The sequence below is a fragment of the Leptonychotes weddellii genome, chromosome 13 (genome assembly GCF_054177405.1).
Source record: "Leptonychotes weddellii isolate Sample4059 chromosome 13, ASM5417740v2, whole genome shotgun sequence".
NCBI lineage: Eukaryota > Metazoa > Chordata > Mammalia > Carnivora > Phocidae > Leptonychotes > Leptonychotes weddellii.
In genome coordinates, this window is record NC_138381.1 from 67,208,183 (window position 1) to 67,223,556 (window position 15,374).

The following is a 15,374-nucleotide window of genomic DNA, read 5'->3' on the forward strand; positions in this document are numbered from 1 at the left end:
AGAGCTCTTGCTTCTTATTCTAGAAAGACCATTCTTAAATTCCATACCTCATCTCGTCTTCCACCATTAAAAGAAGAGCTAAAGACTTTGCTGCTGCCGCCACCCCTCTGTGGAGGCATCTTGTTAAAAGTTTTGCTTTTCTGTGAATTGGAGCGACGGACCTGGTTGCTAAAATTTTCATTTTTGGGATAGGAAGGTTCACGTTTGCGATTAAAACGCTTGGATCCACTTGAGTTCTTTCCATCTGAAAGCAAGAAATGTGAAGAATTAGTTAAGAAATGATACACAGGGCTCCTGGCCGATCAGCTGGAAGAGCATGCAATGCTTGACCTCGGGGCCGTAGGTTCAAGCATCCCTATCAGGTGGACACTACCTAAAAAAGTAAAATCTTTGGGGCGCCTGGGTGGCTCAGTTGGTTGAGCGACTGCCTTCGGCTCAGGTCATGATCCTGGAGACCCTGGATCGAGTCCCGCATCGGGCTCCCTGCTCGGCAGGGAGTCTGCTTCGTCCTCTGACCCTATCCCCTCTCATGTGTTCTCTCTCTCTCATTCTCTCTCTCAAATAAATAAATAAAATCTTAAAAAAAAAAAAAAAAGTAAAATCTTTTAAAAAAATAAACAACAGGGGTGCCTGGCTGGCTCAGTCAGAAGAGCCTGCGATTCTTGATCTCAGAGTTTTAAGAAAATAAAATCTTTAAAAATAAAGGTAAATAGGCCCTTCCACAACCTCTAAGAAATCTGGGTTTGGACAAGAACTTTGGGCAAGACATCTCATAGTAAAGTGGTTTTTACTTCCGCTTTTTAAAATTTTTTTTAAAGATTTTATTTATTTATTTATTTGAGAGAGAGAGAGAGAGACAGAGCGCGCAAGCAAGCACGAGCAGGGGGAGAGGGAGAAGCAGACTCCCCACTGAGCAGGGAGCCCAATGCAGGGCTCCATCCCAGGACCCCGGATCATGATCTGAGCCAAAGGCAGGCGCTTAACCAACTGACCCACCCAGGTGTCCCTACTTCTGCTTTTTAAATGACAAAGCCTAAAGGGTCCCTCCTTCAGGAGGGATACAAATGCAGATGAAACTACATAGATTCTTCGATCACAATGTCTCCCTTTTTTACAGGGTTTAACCACTGCTCTTATTAAAGTCCATTTAAAGGAAGTGATAGAAAACGGAACAGCCTGGGGCACCTGGCTGGCTCAGTCCATACAGCACGCAACTCTTGACCTCAGGGCCCTAAGTTCCGGAGCCCTACGTTGGGCATGAACGCTACTTCAGAAAAAATTTATATACATATTTTTTTTGCTATATTTTATATATATATATATATATTTTTTTTTTTTTTTTCGGACAGAGAGACACACAGCGAGAGAGGAAACACAAGCAGGGGGAGTGGGAGAGGAAGAAGCAGGCTTCCCGCTGAGCAGAGAGCCCCATGTGGGGCTCAATCCCAGGACCCCGGGATCACAACCTGAGCCGAAGGCAGACGCTCAGCGACTGAGCCACCCAGGCGCCCCAAAAGAAATTTTTAACTAAAAAAAAAAAAAAGAAAAAGAGAACAGCCTATCTGTATTAGGGAAAAGTATTTTATCTGGAAGCAGGATAGAAGACATTATTCTCCTTAAATTACTACAACATAGCTAGATTCTATAGTGCAAAGGCTTGACCTAGGCCCTGGCAGGTACATTCAAGAGGCATAAAAGCAAAACAATATTTACATATACACTAGACCTCAAACTGAGAAGCCATTAAATTGACAAAACAAAAGAAGCTGAGTTCTAAGAACATATTAAATCAGCATGAATCATATCCTTTTAAAAAATATTTCTGGGGCGCCTGGGTGGCTCAGTCAGTTGGGCAGCTGCCTTCGGCTCGGGTCATGATCCTGGGGTCCTGGGATCGAGCCCCGCATCGGACTCCCTGCTCTGCGGGAGGCCTGCTTCTCCCTCTCCCTCTGCCTGCCACTCTGCCTACTTGTGCTCTCTCTTTCTGTGCCAAATAAATAAATAAAATCTTTAAAAAAAAAAAAAATATTTCTTGGAGCGCCTCGGTGGCTCTGTAAGTTAAGTGACCGACTCCTGGTTTCAGCTCAGGTCATGATCTCAGGGTTGTAAGACTGAGCCCTGCGCCAGGCTCCACGCTCAGTACAGAGTGTGCTTGAGATTCTCTCTCCTTCTCCCTTTGCCCCTCCCCCTGCTCACACACTCTACATCTCTCTAAAATAAAATCTGGGGCGCCTGGGTGGCTCAGTTGGTTAAGCGACTGCTTTCGGCTCAGGTCATGATCCTGGAGTCCCTGGATCGAGTCCCGCATCAGGCTCCCTGCTCGGCAGGGAGCCTGCTTCTCCCTCTGACCCTCCCCCCTCTCATATGCTCTCTCTCTCTCATTCTCTCTGTCTCAAATAAATAAATAAAAATCTTAAAATAAATAAATAAATAAAAAATAATAAAATAAAATCTGAAAAAAAATTTTTTTAAATATATTTTTTGCTTTTTTTTATCTCCAGTTGTAAGAATATACGTTCAATTTTGAAATCTGGAAGAATTTAAATTTGCCACTATCCATATACCAATTTACACACAGTGCATAATTTCCTTTCACTCTCCATTTTATACGCTTGTCACATCTTCCACAAAATGACATACAAAATATACTGTTTTCTATTACTCCATGAGCATTTTCATGCATCTCTAGTCTTCAAAGCATGATTCATGGCTGCATTGTCTACCATATGCTTATAATAGAATATAACCAATCTCCTACTGCTATATATTTAGGTGGTTTCTAGTTTTTTGCTAGTTAGCATTGCGAGTCGCTTTTATAGAGAACTGTGTGTATGATTATGTCAAATTCTCAGAATGAGGGACGCCTGGGCGGCTCAGAGGGTTAAGCGTCTGCCTTCGGTTCAGGTCATGATCCCAGGGTTCTGGGGTCGAGCCCCGTGGATCCCCAGATGGAGCCTCACATCAGGCTCCCTGCTCAGAGCGGAGTGAGTCTGCTTCTCCCTTTCCCTCTGCCACTCCCCCTGCTTGTGTTCTCTCAGGCTCTGTCAAATAAAATATTAAAAAAAAAAAATTCTCAAAACGAAATCAGCAGATTAAGTATGATCATTAAAACATTTTATGCAGGGGCGCCTGGGTGGCTCAGTCCTTGGGCATCTGCCTTCGGCTCAGGTCATGATCCCAGGGTCCTGGGATCGAGCCCCACATCGGGCTCCCTGCTCCACAGGAGGCCTGCTTCTCCCTCTTCCACTCCTCCTGCTTGTGTTCCCTCTCTCCCTGTGTCTCTATCAAATAAATAAAATCTTTAAAAAAAAAAAAACCTTTTATGCATTCTGAAGTTGCTTTCTAGAGCCATTATACCTACTTATTTATACTCTAACAACACTGTAAAAGAGAAAGTTTAGGTCACTACATTATTGACAATGCAGAGTTGAAATAAACTTTGTTAAACTGAAGGGTCAAAATTCTTGTTTTAAATTTTATTTTCTCTGACAAGTAGCAACAAATACTTTTTCAATCTATTGACCATTTGTATTTTGTGTAAAGAGCACTTGTTTGTATTCTTTTCCCCATATTTTCTACTTGGGGGCTGAAGTGCGTATTTTGTCCCAAATTGAAAAAAGAATCCTGACAAGACACATTTAAAATGTGCCAAGGTTACCTGGCTTAAAAAAAGGAAAATGAAACCTGAGAACCATATACATCTAAATAACTAAATGTGGAAGAGGTACCCAAATTAGTCTTTGGACAAAAAAAAAAACCACTACTTTATCTTTCTTGTCCCTTCGCCCATTCCATGTTGTCTTTTTTTTTTTTTTAATCTCAGAATGAAATTTATTTTTTTAAAGGTTTTATTTGAGAGAGAGAGCATGAGAGAGAGAGAGAGAAAGCAGAGGGGAGTGGCAGAGGGAGAAGCAGACTCCCCACTGAGCAGGGAGCCTGATGTGGGACTCTGTCCCAGCACCCTGGGATCATGACCTGGGCTGAAGGCAGACACTTAACCAACTGAGCCACCCAGGTGCCCCCAGAATAAAATTTATTTTAAAAAAGATTTCCATCCTGTCTTAGATTTGTCTATAATCACTTCATGTTGTCTTATTTCAACATGGAAATCTGACCAAATCAAGCCTGCATACTAATTTAATGGCTTTCATTTAAGCAGAAACTTAGAATGGAAGTTGGGAGACTTTTAATGAATAAACCCATTAGGCTTAGAAGCTCAAACCTTAAGGGGATGGTAGTTTACAAAGCCAAGAGGATTCCGCCATGAGCTTCAGAAACTACAAAGTTTTTCCCCCCAAAATAGCTTAATCCTGTTTATGTTAAAAATATAGAATTCGGGCGCCTGGGTGGCTCAGATGGTTAAGCGTCTGCCTTCGGCTCAGGTCATGATCCCGGGGTCCTGGGATCAAGTCCCGCATCGGGCTCCCTGCTAGGCGGGGAGCCTGCTTCTCCCTCTGCCTCTGCCTCCCTCTCTCTCTCTCTCTGACCCTCATGAATAAGAAAAAAAAAAAAATATATATATATATATATATGTACATATATATATAGAATTCAGGGGCACCTGGGCGGCTCAGTCGGTTAAGCAGCTGCCTTCGGCTCAGGTCATGATCCCAGCTGGTCCTGGAATCGATCCCCCACTGGGCTCCCTGCTCCTCGGGAAGCCTGCTTCTCCCTCTCCCTCTTCCACTCCCCCTGCTTGTGTGTCCTCTCTCACTTTGTCTCTGTCAAATAAATAAAATCTTAAAAAAAAAAAAAAAAAATACAGAATTCAGGGGCGCCTGGGTGGCTCAGTCGGTTAAGTGTCTGCCTTCGGCTCAGGTCATGATCCCAGGGTCCTGGGACTGAGCCCCGCACTGGGCTCCCTGCTTAGCAGGGAGCCTGCTTCTCCCCCTCCCTTTGCTGCTCCTCCTGCTTGTGTTCTCTCTCTGTGTCAAATAAATAAATAAAATCTTTAAAAATATATATCTATAAATACATATAATTCATAGAAAAATAAAGACACACACACACACACCAAGAAACAGACTCTTAACTAAGGCACACAAACTGATGATGACCGGGGGGGGGGGGGGGGGTGAAATAGGTGAAGGGGATTAAAGAGTACACTTATACCATGGTGAGCACTGAGTAATGGATACAATTATTGAATCACGATATTGTACACCTGAAACTAATATAACACTGTATGTTAACTATACTGGAATTAAAAGTAAAAACTTAATTAAAAAAATTTTTTCTAGGGACACATATATGTGTGTGTTTGTGTATATATAAATATAACTCATAGAAACAGGTCTGGAGGAGCGCCTGGGTGGCTCAGCCAGTTAAGCGTCTGCCTTAGGCTCAAGTCATGATCCCGGGGTCCTGGGATGAGTTCCACATCAGGCTCCCTGCAGAGCAGGGTGCCTGCTTCCCCATCTCCCTCTGCCTGCCGCTCCCCCTGCTTGTGTGCTTTCTCTGACAAATAAATAAAATCTTAAAAAAAAAAAAAAAGAAAGAAAGAAACAGGTCTGGAAAGGCAACGCAGCAGGCTGTTAAGACAGTTAACTTCGGGAAATGCAGCTTCACTTTTACCTAATCGAGTGGTTCTCAATCCTGCCAGTTTGAAGGCATCACCCAGAGGAGCTTTTAAGGGATTCCTATGCTCAGGCCTCACCCTCTAAGATTCTGATGTAAGTATACAAAAAGTTCTGTATACTTATCGTTTGGGTAATTTTATCTTTTGGGTAATTTTAAAAACTATTAAGTACCTAGAAAAAATTATTTCTAGATAAGATGACCAGCTTATTTTATAGCAGACTAAGTAAATCCAAGATGAAGCATATCCTCAAAGAAAAAAAGGAAACATGAGCTGATAAAATGAGAGTCTGAATTTTGAAAGCAACCACTTCACACTTACTTTGTCACCAACATGGGATAAATGAGTTAATGCCATCCTCTCCAAACCTGACCAAACCACAACCTGGGAGTCGAGCTAACAGTTACGGGAGATGGCAGCAATGCAGAAAGAGAACAGATGGGTCACAGAAACTCTGCCAGGCTAGGTTTACCCCTACCAGTCACCTTTAAATCCCAGATAGGGAAAGTGACCAGAGTTTAACCTGAAGCTACAACTTAAGAACTACACTTTTACCTACTACTTCAGTCAGCCACAGTTATTGTCCAACACAGCATCACTGGTAACAGAAAGCGAAGCTTCAGATCTCTTACAAATGTTCTTACCTATGGAGTTGATAATAAGATTTCAAATAAGTAGAAAATTCAGAGGGATAAAATGCAAGCTAACTTTACCATGAAAACAAATGAGGTCTTACGAAAACAGGCATATACGGAAAACATGGATTCTCCAAACCTCATTACCTAAGATAGTTTGGGATGATACTGCATTTGACCCTAATACTTTCAAGACAAGCACCTAACAGTTTGCACAGATTTAGGTAAAGCCAGATTCTACATTTGAACAAGAAAGTTCTATTTTCATCTCTTCACTTATTACCACACAGGCAAGGAAACAGTTTCATCACATTTACAGAACTGCTTTCTGATGGACAGGGAACTGCTCATTTCTAAAACAGGTTACAAAACTGACCACATATGGATCCACAATTTTAGTTGCTAAAATCAACTCCATCTTGTCTTCCACTTGCCTAAGGGTATGAAGTTAGCTATCTAAAGTGAGAGGCTGGCTCTTATCTCTAGACCCAGGCAACAGGCAGCTAAAGATTGAAGGTACAGTCAGGCCTGTGACCCAGAGATAAAATTCAGAGTACTGTTTTTGGGATGTCTTGTAGACAACTTGCCAGTACACACATGTGAATAACGTGGGGGTAGAATCTGTCCTCCTTTCTCTGAAAGGAGATAGCAATGAAGTTGATCTGAATCAGATTTTGGAAAGCAGAAAAAAAAGTCAAGTTCCTAGCAGAAACATATTCTCTGCTGCAAGTTTTAAATTTCCAAGTGGTGGTTCTCAATCCTGGCTACAAAGAAGAATCACTCGCAGACTTTTAAAACTGGACGCCAGGGTCCGAGGACCCAACCCAGACCTAAAGAATCAGAAAGAATCCCTAAGTAAGAGCTCCACACATCCCTATTTTTAAAAAAGAGCCTCAGGAACTTCTGATGCACAAGCCAGAGCTGAGAACAACTGCCGAGAACTACTGTCAAGACACATTTCAAAATGGACAAGACCATTATATTAGTTAAATGGCTCAAATCCAGAACTCGGGATCACAGAGTCAACAAGAGACTTGGAAACTTAATCCAGTGTCTCAGTTCTTCCACATCTCCCTAACAGAAAAGTCTCTACCAAATTACACATCTCAGTCTTTCCCCCCTTTCTAAATTAAAGGCCACAAGTTTTTCAGTTAAATAATTTGGCTTCATCGACATTTCTAGCTTTAGTTCTAACAGGTGGCACAACCTAGAGGTCAGAATACCAGCCAGGAAGTTTCTGCTGCTGATTCATGCTGTAATCACAAGCAAGTTGCTTACCCATCACTCAGAGTAGTTGACAAGCACCTCTGGAGGGGCAACATAGGGCCTCACTATAGAAACAACTGACAACAAATTGAATCCAGCTGAAATTAGTAATTCTTTTTTTTTTTTTAAGATTTTATTTATTTGACAAAGAAAGACACAGCTAGAGAGGGAACACAAGCAGGGGGAGAGAAGGAGGCTTCCTGCAGAGCAGGGAGCCCAATGTAGGGCTCAATCCCAGGACCCTGGGATCACAACCCGAGCTGAAGGCAGACGCCCAATGACTGAGCCACCCAGGCACCCCTGAAATTAGTAATTCTGAACGAAAGGAAGAGAGAGATGATATCAAGAATGACACGTGCCAAGGTACCTGCCTGTTAAGTGAATTTATACAAAGGGCAATTTATAAATATTGCCTAGGACTTTTTTTTTAAGATTTTATTTATTTATTTGACAGAGTGCTCGCTTCGGCAGCACATATATTTATTTGACAGAGACAGAGAACACAAGCAGGGGGAGCGGCAAAGGGAGAGGGAGAATCGGGCTCCCTGCTCAGGACCCTGGGGCTTGATCCCAGGACTCTGGGATCATGACCTGTGCCGAAGGCACTTAACTGACTAAGCCACCCAGGCCCCCTGCCTAGGACTTCTTAAGAATTCACTTGAGGGGCACCTGCATGGCTCAGTTAAGCATCGAACTCCTGATTTCAGCTCAGGTCATGATCTCAGGGGCGTGATCGAGCCGTGCCAGGCATGGAGCCCGCTTAAGATTCTCTCTCAGGCGCCTGGGGGGCTCAGTTGGTTAAGCGACTGCCTTCGGCTCAGGTCATGATCCTGGAGTCCCTGGATCGAGTCCCGCATCGGGCTCCCTGCTCGGCGGGGAGTCTGCTTCTCCCTCTCCCACTCCCCCTGCTTGTGTTCCCTCTCTCGCTGTGTCTTTCTCTGTCAAATAAATAAATAAAATCTTAAAAAAAAAAAAAAAAAAATTCTCTCTCCTTCTGCCCCTCCCCCCAGCCCTCACTCCTCTCTCTAAAAAAAAAAAAAAAAAGAATTCACTTGAACAAATCACTCTCACCCCCCTCTAAAGCCTTAGTTTTCTTGTCCATGATATGAGGCTTATCCTCTACCATGCCTCCTCAAAGGGCCATGAAGATTAAGAGAAAACTTCTATAAACGTCTACCACAGTGGTTGGCACAAAGTTGCCATTATTATTTGGAAGACTATTATTATTAATATATCTAAATCACTCCTGTCAAAAGCACCCCCTAGACTTCCAACAAAGCCATATAAACCAAGGACTCCAGCCAACAGGCCCAGAAATTCTTGTAACTTCTCTAAGTGATTTTTATTAAAGGTTCAAGTCACCTCAATTTTCAAAGCCATCAAAACCTCCAGGTCCATTTACAACTCAGAAGCATTCTTCAAGGCAGATTACCACTAGTAACCTGGCTCCTGGTACCGGAATAAGAGGAAGTATGTCAGGATAGTGCTTCATATCACCAACCTCAAAATAACTGCTTCAAAATACCTGACCTTCCCTTAACCTCCATGGTAGTACCATTCCCCGCCTAGGGGAATGGGGCAAGAGCCTGGTTCTGGGCCAGGGTCCATTGTTTGTCCATAAACTGCTTAGCCTCTCTTGCCTCTTTTTACTTTCTTTGCTTTTTCTAAATGACTTTTCCCAAACCCTAAACCACCTGTCTCCTCTGGGCTATATTCCTGGGCTATTCACTGTTAGTGTTCTTAGAATTACATCTTAGCCCTACTGGAACAAAGCTGTAGGAATATATCCAAGAAAAGGAATGTTATGTGAATGTCTGAAGCAATTAGCCAAAGCAAAGCAAAGATCAAGTAAATCTCAGGAGCCAAATTTACCTATTTCCCGCGTGCGTGAACTGAAGCCAACTGCAGGAACAAAGACTCAAGTATATTAAACATGTAACTAGGAAGCAAAGGACCATTTCTGACATGCAGTTTAGAACATAGAAGAGGGTCTTTTTCTCACATGAGGTAGGGAAAGGAGAGGAAAGGGGAATTAAATATTTAAATCTGAACAACCCTTGTTCCTGTTACTTTGACAAAAGAAGGCAAGTTATGTATTTTCACCTTACCCTCCCTTTTCTTTCTTCAACCCAGTATTCTGAAACTCAAGAGGTCCTTTCAACAGTTTCCAGCAGAATCTAGTATATGAAGTGTTGGGTCAGCTTCTGAAATACTACAGAAACCTCTCATGGAATTACGCTGAATTTAAGCCTACTGTTTTGTTAGAGCAGCCCTCCAGAATCACTGTATAAGAGGTCCTAAATGATATCTGCCATGGTCTTAGCTAGCTGTAATGTTCTTAAGGTAGCATATGCTACCCTTCAGTTCCACCTTAAAAGTTAGCCAATATCCAGCATTTCCTAAGCCATTTTTAATATCTACTTATTCTGCCTTTGGTCTGTTCCTAAATGCGTGCAGTGGATTATGGCTATCAACTCTGTATTTAGCTACAAATCTATCCTTCCTATTTGCTAAGGGTACATACCAGTAACCAGAAAGTAGGCACTGGCAATGGCAAACATGCACAAGCTTTCTAATATACTAAACAAAACTTAATGCTACCAGGGGGCACACTGTGTATTTCTTAAAACTTAGCAAAAAATCCTTTACAAGAGGGGCGCCTGGGTAGCTCAGTTGTTAACCGTCTGCCTTCAGCTCAGGTCGTGATCCCAGAGTCATGGGATCAACCCCCAGGCTCTCTGCTCCGCGGGAAGCCTGCTTCTTCCTCTCCCACTCCCCCTGCTTGCGTTCTCTCTCGCTGTCTCTCTGTCAAATAAATAAATAAAATATTACAAAAAAAAAAAAAATCCTTTACAGGAGTTTTTACTTCCTTCCTCAGAAGCTTTCAATTAAGAAGGTGAACAAGTGTTTTAAGAGCATTTTATAGTATTTGTCATTAAAAAAGCACTTTAGTCAAAATGAACCCAACAATAAATATTATATACAAGTCTATCTGAAACATTAACACTGACAAATATTTTCTTGGTCAAACTACAACAGAATTCTCTATCAACCTCTTGGGTAATCATAGTTAGTCCTAATAAACATATTCAAAGTCAGGGACAAAATGAGTAAAATGTTTTAAAATACCTCAGTTTTCTTGTTTGGATTGTCACAAACTTTAACTACCGCCTCATTACAGAATAAACTGAAGGCATTTATGGCAAGAGACTCATTATTTTATGTCAGTGGCTTAAAGGGGAGCCCAGAAAAATCAGTTGACAATTCAGATAGCTAGAAAATCACCATCTTTAACTTTATATCTGGGAATAGAGTGCAAAAGTAGTTATTTATCAACTACCCTGAAAAATATTCAGACCACACTAAACCAGCAGTTCCAACACTGGCCAAGAGCGCTGACTACCCTCTATCTCTAGAGGGATCTGTGATAAAGCTACACGTGTGCAAAACTCCCAAATTAATCTACATAATACTGCCCGAGAAAGTCCACACTAATCCCTGCTTAGATATTTAAAGCATTCATTTATTATCAAGACAACTACCCTCCACCTGGAATTCTATAACCAATTTCTAGAAGTACTCAGCATTCCAGGTAAACAAGTTTGCTATATCCAATAGATTAATTCTGAACAAGTCAGCCTTACAACTGTTTTTTTCTTTTTGTTTTTAAGCCTTATAGTTTTTAAATCTTAAAAAGTTTTAAACTGGACCTCCACATTTGGGGACTTCAAATGTTCACCTGTCTGCCACACATCTCCGCTTCCACTGAAAACATCTTCCTATTACTGCTAATATAATCACAGCACAAAATAGCAGAGATTTGTACATAGGCTTTGAAGTAAGAAGGAGAATATTCAATTCCAGACTCTGCCAACTCCTAAACTTCTGGCCTCTCGGCTTTTTCCTTCTTTAGAAATGAACAATTCCACCTTACTGGATAGGTTAATAACTGGAGTACAGATAACAGAAGTATAAACCTAGCCCACTCCCTGGCACATGGTAAGCCCTCAATAAATGGTAGCTATCATCACCATAACGGTCATAATACTGAGAGGCATGACTACAAAATTGACAAAATATTCCCTGTGAAAGGACTCTAACCTACCACAGGGAAATAGGCATGATGTGTATTTGGTGCATAATAGGTGTCAGGTATTCTTCTAAGCTCTTAGTTGATTTGCTTCCTAAGTTAATTTATTTAATTCTTATTATCTCCACATTTACAGAAAAAGAAATTCGAAGGCTCAAGGTCTGGCAGATCTAAAAAGACTGAATCAGAGCCCATGCTCTTAACCACTACTCCACAGTGAACAAAGCCATTCGAGGACGAGTCCTCTTCAACAGAGGGATGGATCTGGGACCAGGTTATTAAATATGAAATTTGAGTTTGAAAAATCCTTGGGCCCCACCCTCCCCTGTTTAAACTTGAACACTACCCAATGCTAATTCAACATTAAAGGGTAGCACAACTTGGTGGTTTAGGAGCTTGGACTGGTGAGTCAGACAAACCAGGTCTTAAGGCGGGCCGTGAGGCACATACTGGCTGGGTGACCTTACCTTTTCTGAACCTCAGTTTCCTCATCCGCAAAATGGGGATAAGAATAGCACCTACTTCACCAATCTGTTTCGAGTATTAATGCAAGGTTAATGCAAGGATTCACGTAAACCACTCTGCACAGTGCTCATTAAGTGTTAATTTTTAAATAATGGGAGCCACGGAAAAATGGGAGAAAGGTAGGAAACCATAGTAGAAAAAGGAGCTGTGCCTGGATGACCCAGCAGACACCAGAGCGAGGATCCTCCCCAGCCTCCGGGGCAGTCGCACCCCCTCCCGCCCAGCCCCGTGGGAGCCCGCCCTTACCGCTCTTGGGTTTAGACTCGCCGGCCGGCCCCGCCGACGCGGAGCGGGGCGGCTGTTGCCCTTTGCTGCTGCCCGAAGAGGCGGAGGAGCTGCTGGAGCCGCTGTTCTTGTCCATGTCGGAAGCGGTGGCGGCGGCGCTGGGGGAGCTCTGCGGCATCAACGGGGGCCTCGGCGGCGGCGGCGGTCGGAGCGGAGCGGGCGCGGCGGGGACCCAGGCTCATGGCGTTCGGGGCCGGCGGGGGTCGGCGGCGGCAGCGGTTCTCGGCCTTCATGGCGACATTTTTCCCTGTTTCCTTCTTCAGCTTCTCAAACTGGAAAGAGAAGCGGCGGGTGGGGCTGTGGAGCCCGGCGGCGGCGGCGGCGGTGGTGACAGAGAAGAAGGAGGAGGCCGGGGCTCGGAGGTCCGGGCCGGGCCTGGCGGGGCGGAGGCTGCGGGGGGAGGGGAGACGAGGGAGGGTGCGCGAGCCCCGCCGGCCGGCCGGACACGCTCTCCCGCCGCGGGGCAGCGGAGAGGGCTGGCTGTCTTGGTGTCGGGGACAGGTGTCTCCGACACAGCGACCGACACTCGCCTCTGGGCCGAGGCCGAGGTGCTCCGGGAATGGCGACGAGTCGCCAAACAGCATCTCGAAGAACCCGGATGGACTATATATATAGTGGCCATGTGAGAGTGCCGCCCTCTGGGAAATGTAGTTTTCTATCTACATCCGGTCCCAGTGGTTCTCGGCGCCCCCCACCCCCTCACCACCACGCCAGCCTTTGAAAGGATGATGGGACTTGTAGTTCAGGTTTTATTTTTAGTACGCTAATAATGTGCATAATAATATAATATGCACCACTACTAATAACGGATCCAAACATTGGAATACCTGTGGAATCCGTTTACGTATTGCTTAATTTATAGTTCTTATTCTAGTATTAATATCTATTTATGGCTCTTATTCTATCTCCCAATAATAATAAGGGCAAAAATAATGACAAAACCCTACATTTAGGGCGCCTGGGTGGCTCAGTTGGTTAAGCGACTGCCTTCGGCTCAGGTCAGGATCCTGGAGTCCCAGGATCGAGTCCCGCATCGGGCTCCCTGCTCAGCGGGGAGTCTGCTTCTTCCTCTGACCCTCTTCCCTCTCATGCTCTCTCTCAAATAAATAAATAAAATCTTTAAAAAAAAAAAAAAACCCTACATTTAATATCACTTTACAGCACTTCGTCATACAGAACTTCATTTCATTGTTAACAGTCATTTATTAATATAAGCCATTGTCAGGGCACCTGGGTGGCTCAGTGGGTTAAGCATCCAACTCTTGCTTTCAGCCCAGATCATGATTTCAGGGTCACGAGATGGAGCCCCGCCTCAGGCTCCTGGCTTACAGAGCCTGCTTAAGATTCTCTCTCTCCCTCTCACTCTGCCCCTCCCCTCCCCCACTTGCATGTGCATGCTCTCTCTCAAGAAAAAATATATGTCATTGTTTTTTTTTAAAGATTTTATTTATTTATTTGAGAGAGAGAGAATGAGAGACAGCATGAGAGGGAGGAGGGTCAGAGGGAGAAGCAGACTCCCTGCCCAGCAGGGAGCCCGATGCAGGACTCGATCCTTAGACTCCAGGATCATGACCTGAGCTGAAGGCAGTCGCTTAACCAACTGAGCCACCCAGGCGCCCTATATATGTCATTGTTAATACTTCATTTCATTGTTAATAGTATTATCATCGAGTGCTTATCATTAGCAGGCACTGCATTGTGGGTTATATGGATTATCACACTTAATCCTCACATTAACTCAAATTTAAAGACAAGGAAACTGGTTCAAAAAGTTTAGATCAGTTACCCACCATCACATAGTTAATAAGTGATGTTCTCAACCACCTATGAGATAACAAGCTCTCCATATTACAAATATGGACATTGAGATTAGAAAATCTCATCACAGCCATCTGTACTTTGGAAAATTATAAATGATTCCTTTCAACCATAGCAGTTTGAGATTTGAAGGATCACATACACACACTGTTAAAGAGATGAATACATAATTTTTCAGACTAACCTCAGCTAGTTAGAAACCTATTATATGCCAGGCACTGTGCTGAGCACAAGGAATGCCAAAATATATTCAGATTGAGGTCTTAATATACTCACGGTTTCCTAAGTAAATTAAGCAAATAAGAAACTATAGTGGTTAGGCCAGTGCTCACCAAAGAGAGAAGGCCATGTTCAGTTCGAGCCAAAATATCATGAAGCCCAATGGCTATGAAAGAGTCCAGCACCTCCTAAGCTATCCTTGAGCTGAAAATGAACTCAAAACTCAAGGACCAGCTAAGGGAGTTGAATATAACAACAGCCAAGGAAACTTAAATTGGTGGTCAGAAAGCTATTAATCTTTGTTCCCATTCCTCAGTTGAAATCTTCCCAGAAAATCTAAGTCCAGCTATTTCATAAACTGGAGAAAAAGTTCAGTGGGAAGTGCAATGTCTTTGTTGCCCAGAGTTGCCTGAGCCAACTCAAAAAAGCTGTACAAAAAATAAGCAAGTGTTCCACCCTGACAGTTGTGCATGGTACAATCCTGGAGGGCTTAGTCTTCCCAAATGAAATTATGGGCAAGAAAATCCACGTGAAACTGGATGGCAGCCAGCTCATTAGGGTGCATTTGGATAAAACATAGCCAAACAATGTGGAACACAAGGGTGAAGATTTTCCTGCTGTCTATAGCAAGTTCACCAGCAAGGATGTTAATTTTGAATTCCCAGAGTTTCACTTGTAAACAAAACTGACTAAATAACAGATCATTCACCCAAAAGAAAGGAAAGGAGGGAGGGAGGGAGCAAGTAGGGATGAAAAACTACAAGGGAAGATGGTAACAAGAGCTGTAATAAAGTTAACACAAAATGCTGACTATAGCTATGGAGGTTCCTCAAAAAGTTGAAAATAGAGCTACCATATGATCCAGCAATTGCACTACTGGGTATTTACCCCAAAGATACAAAAGTGGGGATCCGAAAGGGTACGTGCACCCCAATGTTTATAGCAGCAATGTCCACAA

General features: G+C 43.3%; 1 protein-coding gene and 1 pseudogene across 7 annotated transcripts in view; one reads left to right on the plus strand and one right to left on the minus strand.

Annotated features, from left to right (window-relative positions):
• RNF10 (ring finger protein 10) overlaps window positions 1–12,716 on the minus strand; it is a 73,694-nt gene extending 60,978 nt beyond the window's left edge. For 6 of the 7 annotated variants that reach the window (XR_014139770.1, XR_014139769.1, XM_081802059.1 and 3 more), the window contains exons 1-2: window positions 12,341–12,716; window positions 48–244 (exon numbers count right to left, since the gene is read on the minus strand). Coding sequence is in view for 5 of the 7 variants with exons in the window: in XM_081802059.1 (XP_081658185.1) it covers window positions 48–244; window positions 12,341–12,497 (354 nt within the window). In the remaining 2 variants the exon portion in view is untranslated. The remainder of the gene's footprint in view (window positions 1–47; window positions 245–12,340) is intronic. The other variant, XM_081802055.1, reaches the window with a different exon arrangement.
• Window positions 12,717–14,151: 1,435 nt separating this feature from the next.
• LOC102729379 (small ribosomal subunit protein eS7 pseudogene) lies at window positions 14,152–15,326 on the plus strand (annotated as a pseudogene).
• The last annotated feature ends 48 nt before the right edge of the window (window positions 15,327–15,374 follow it).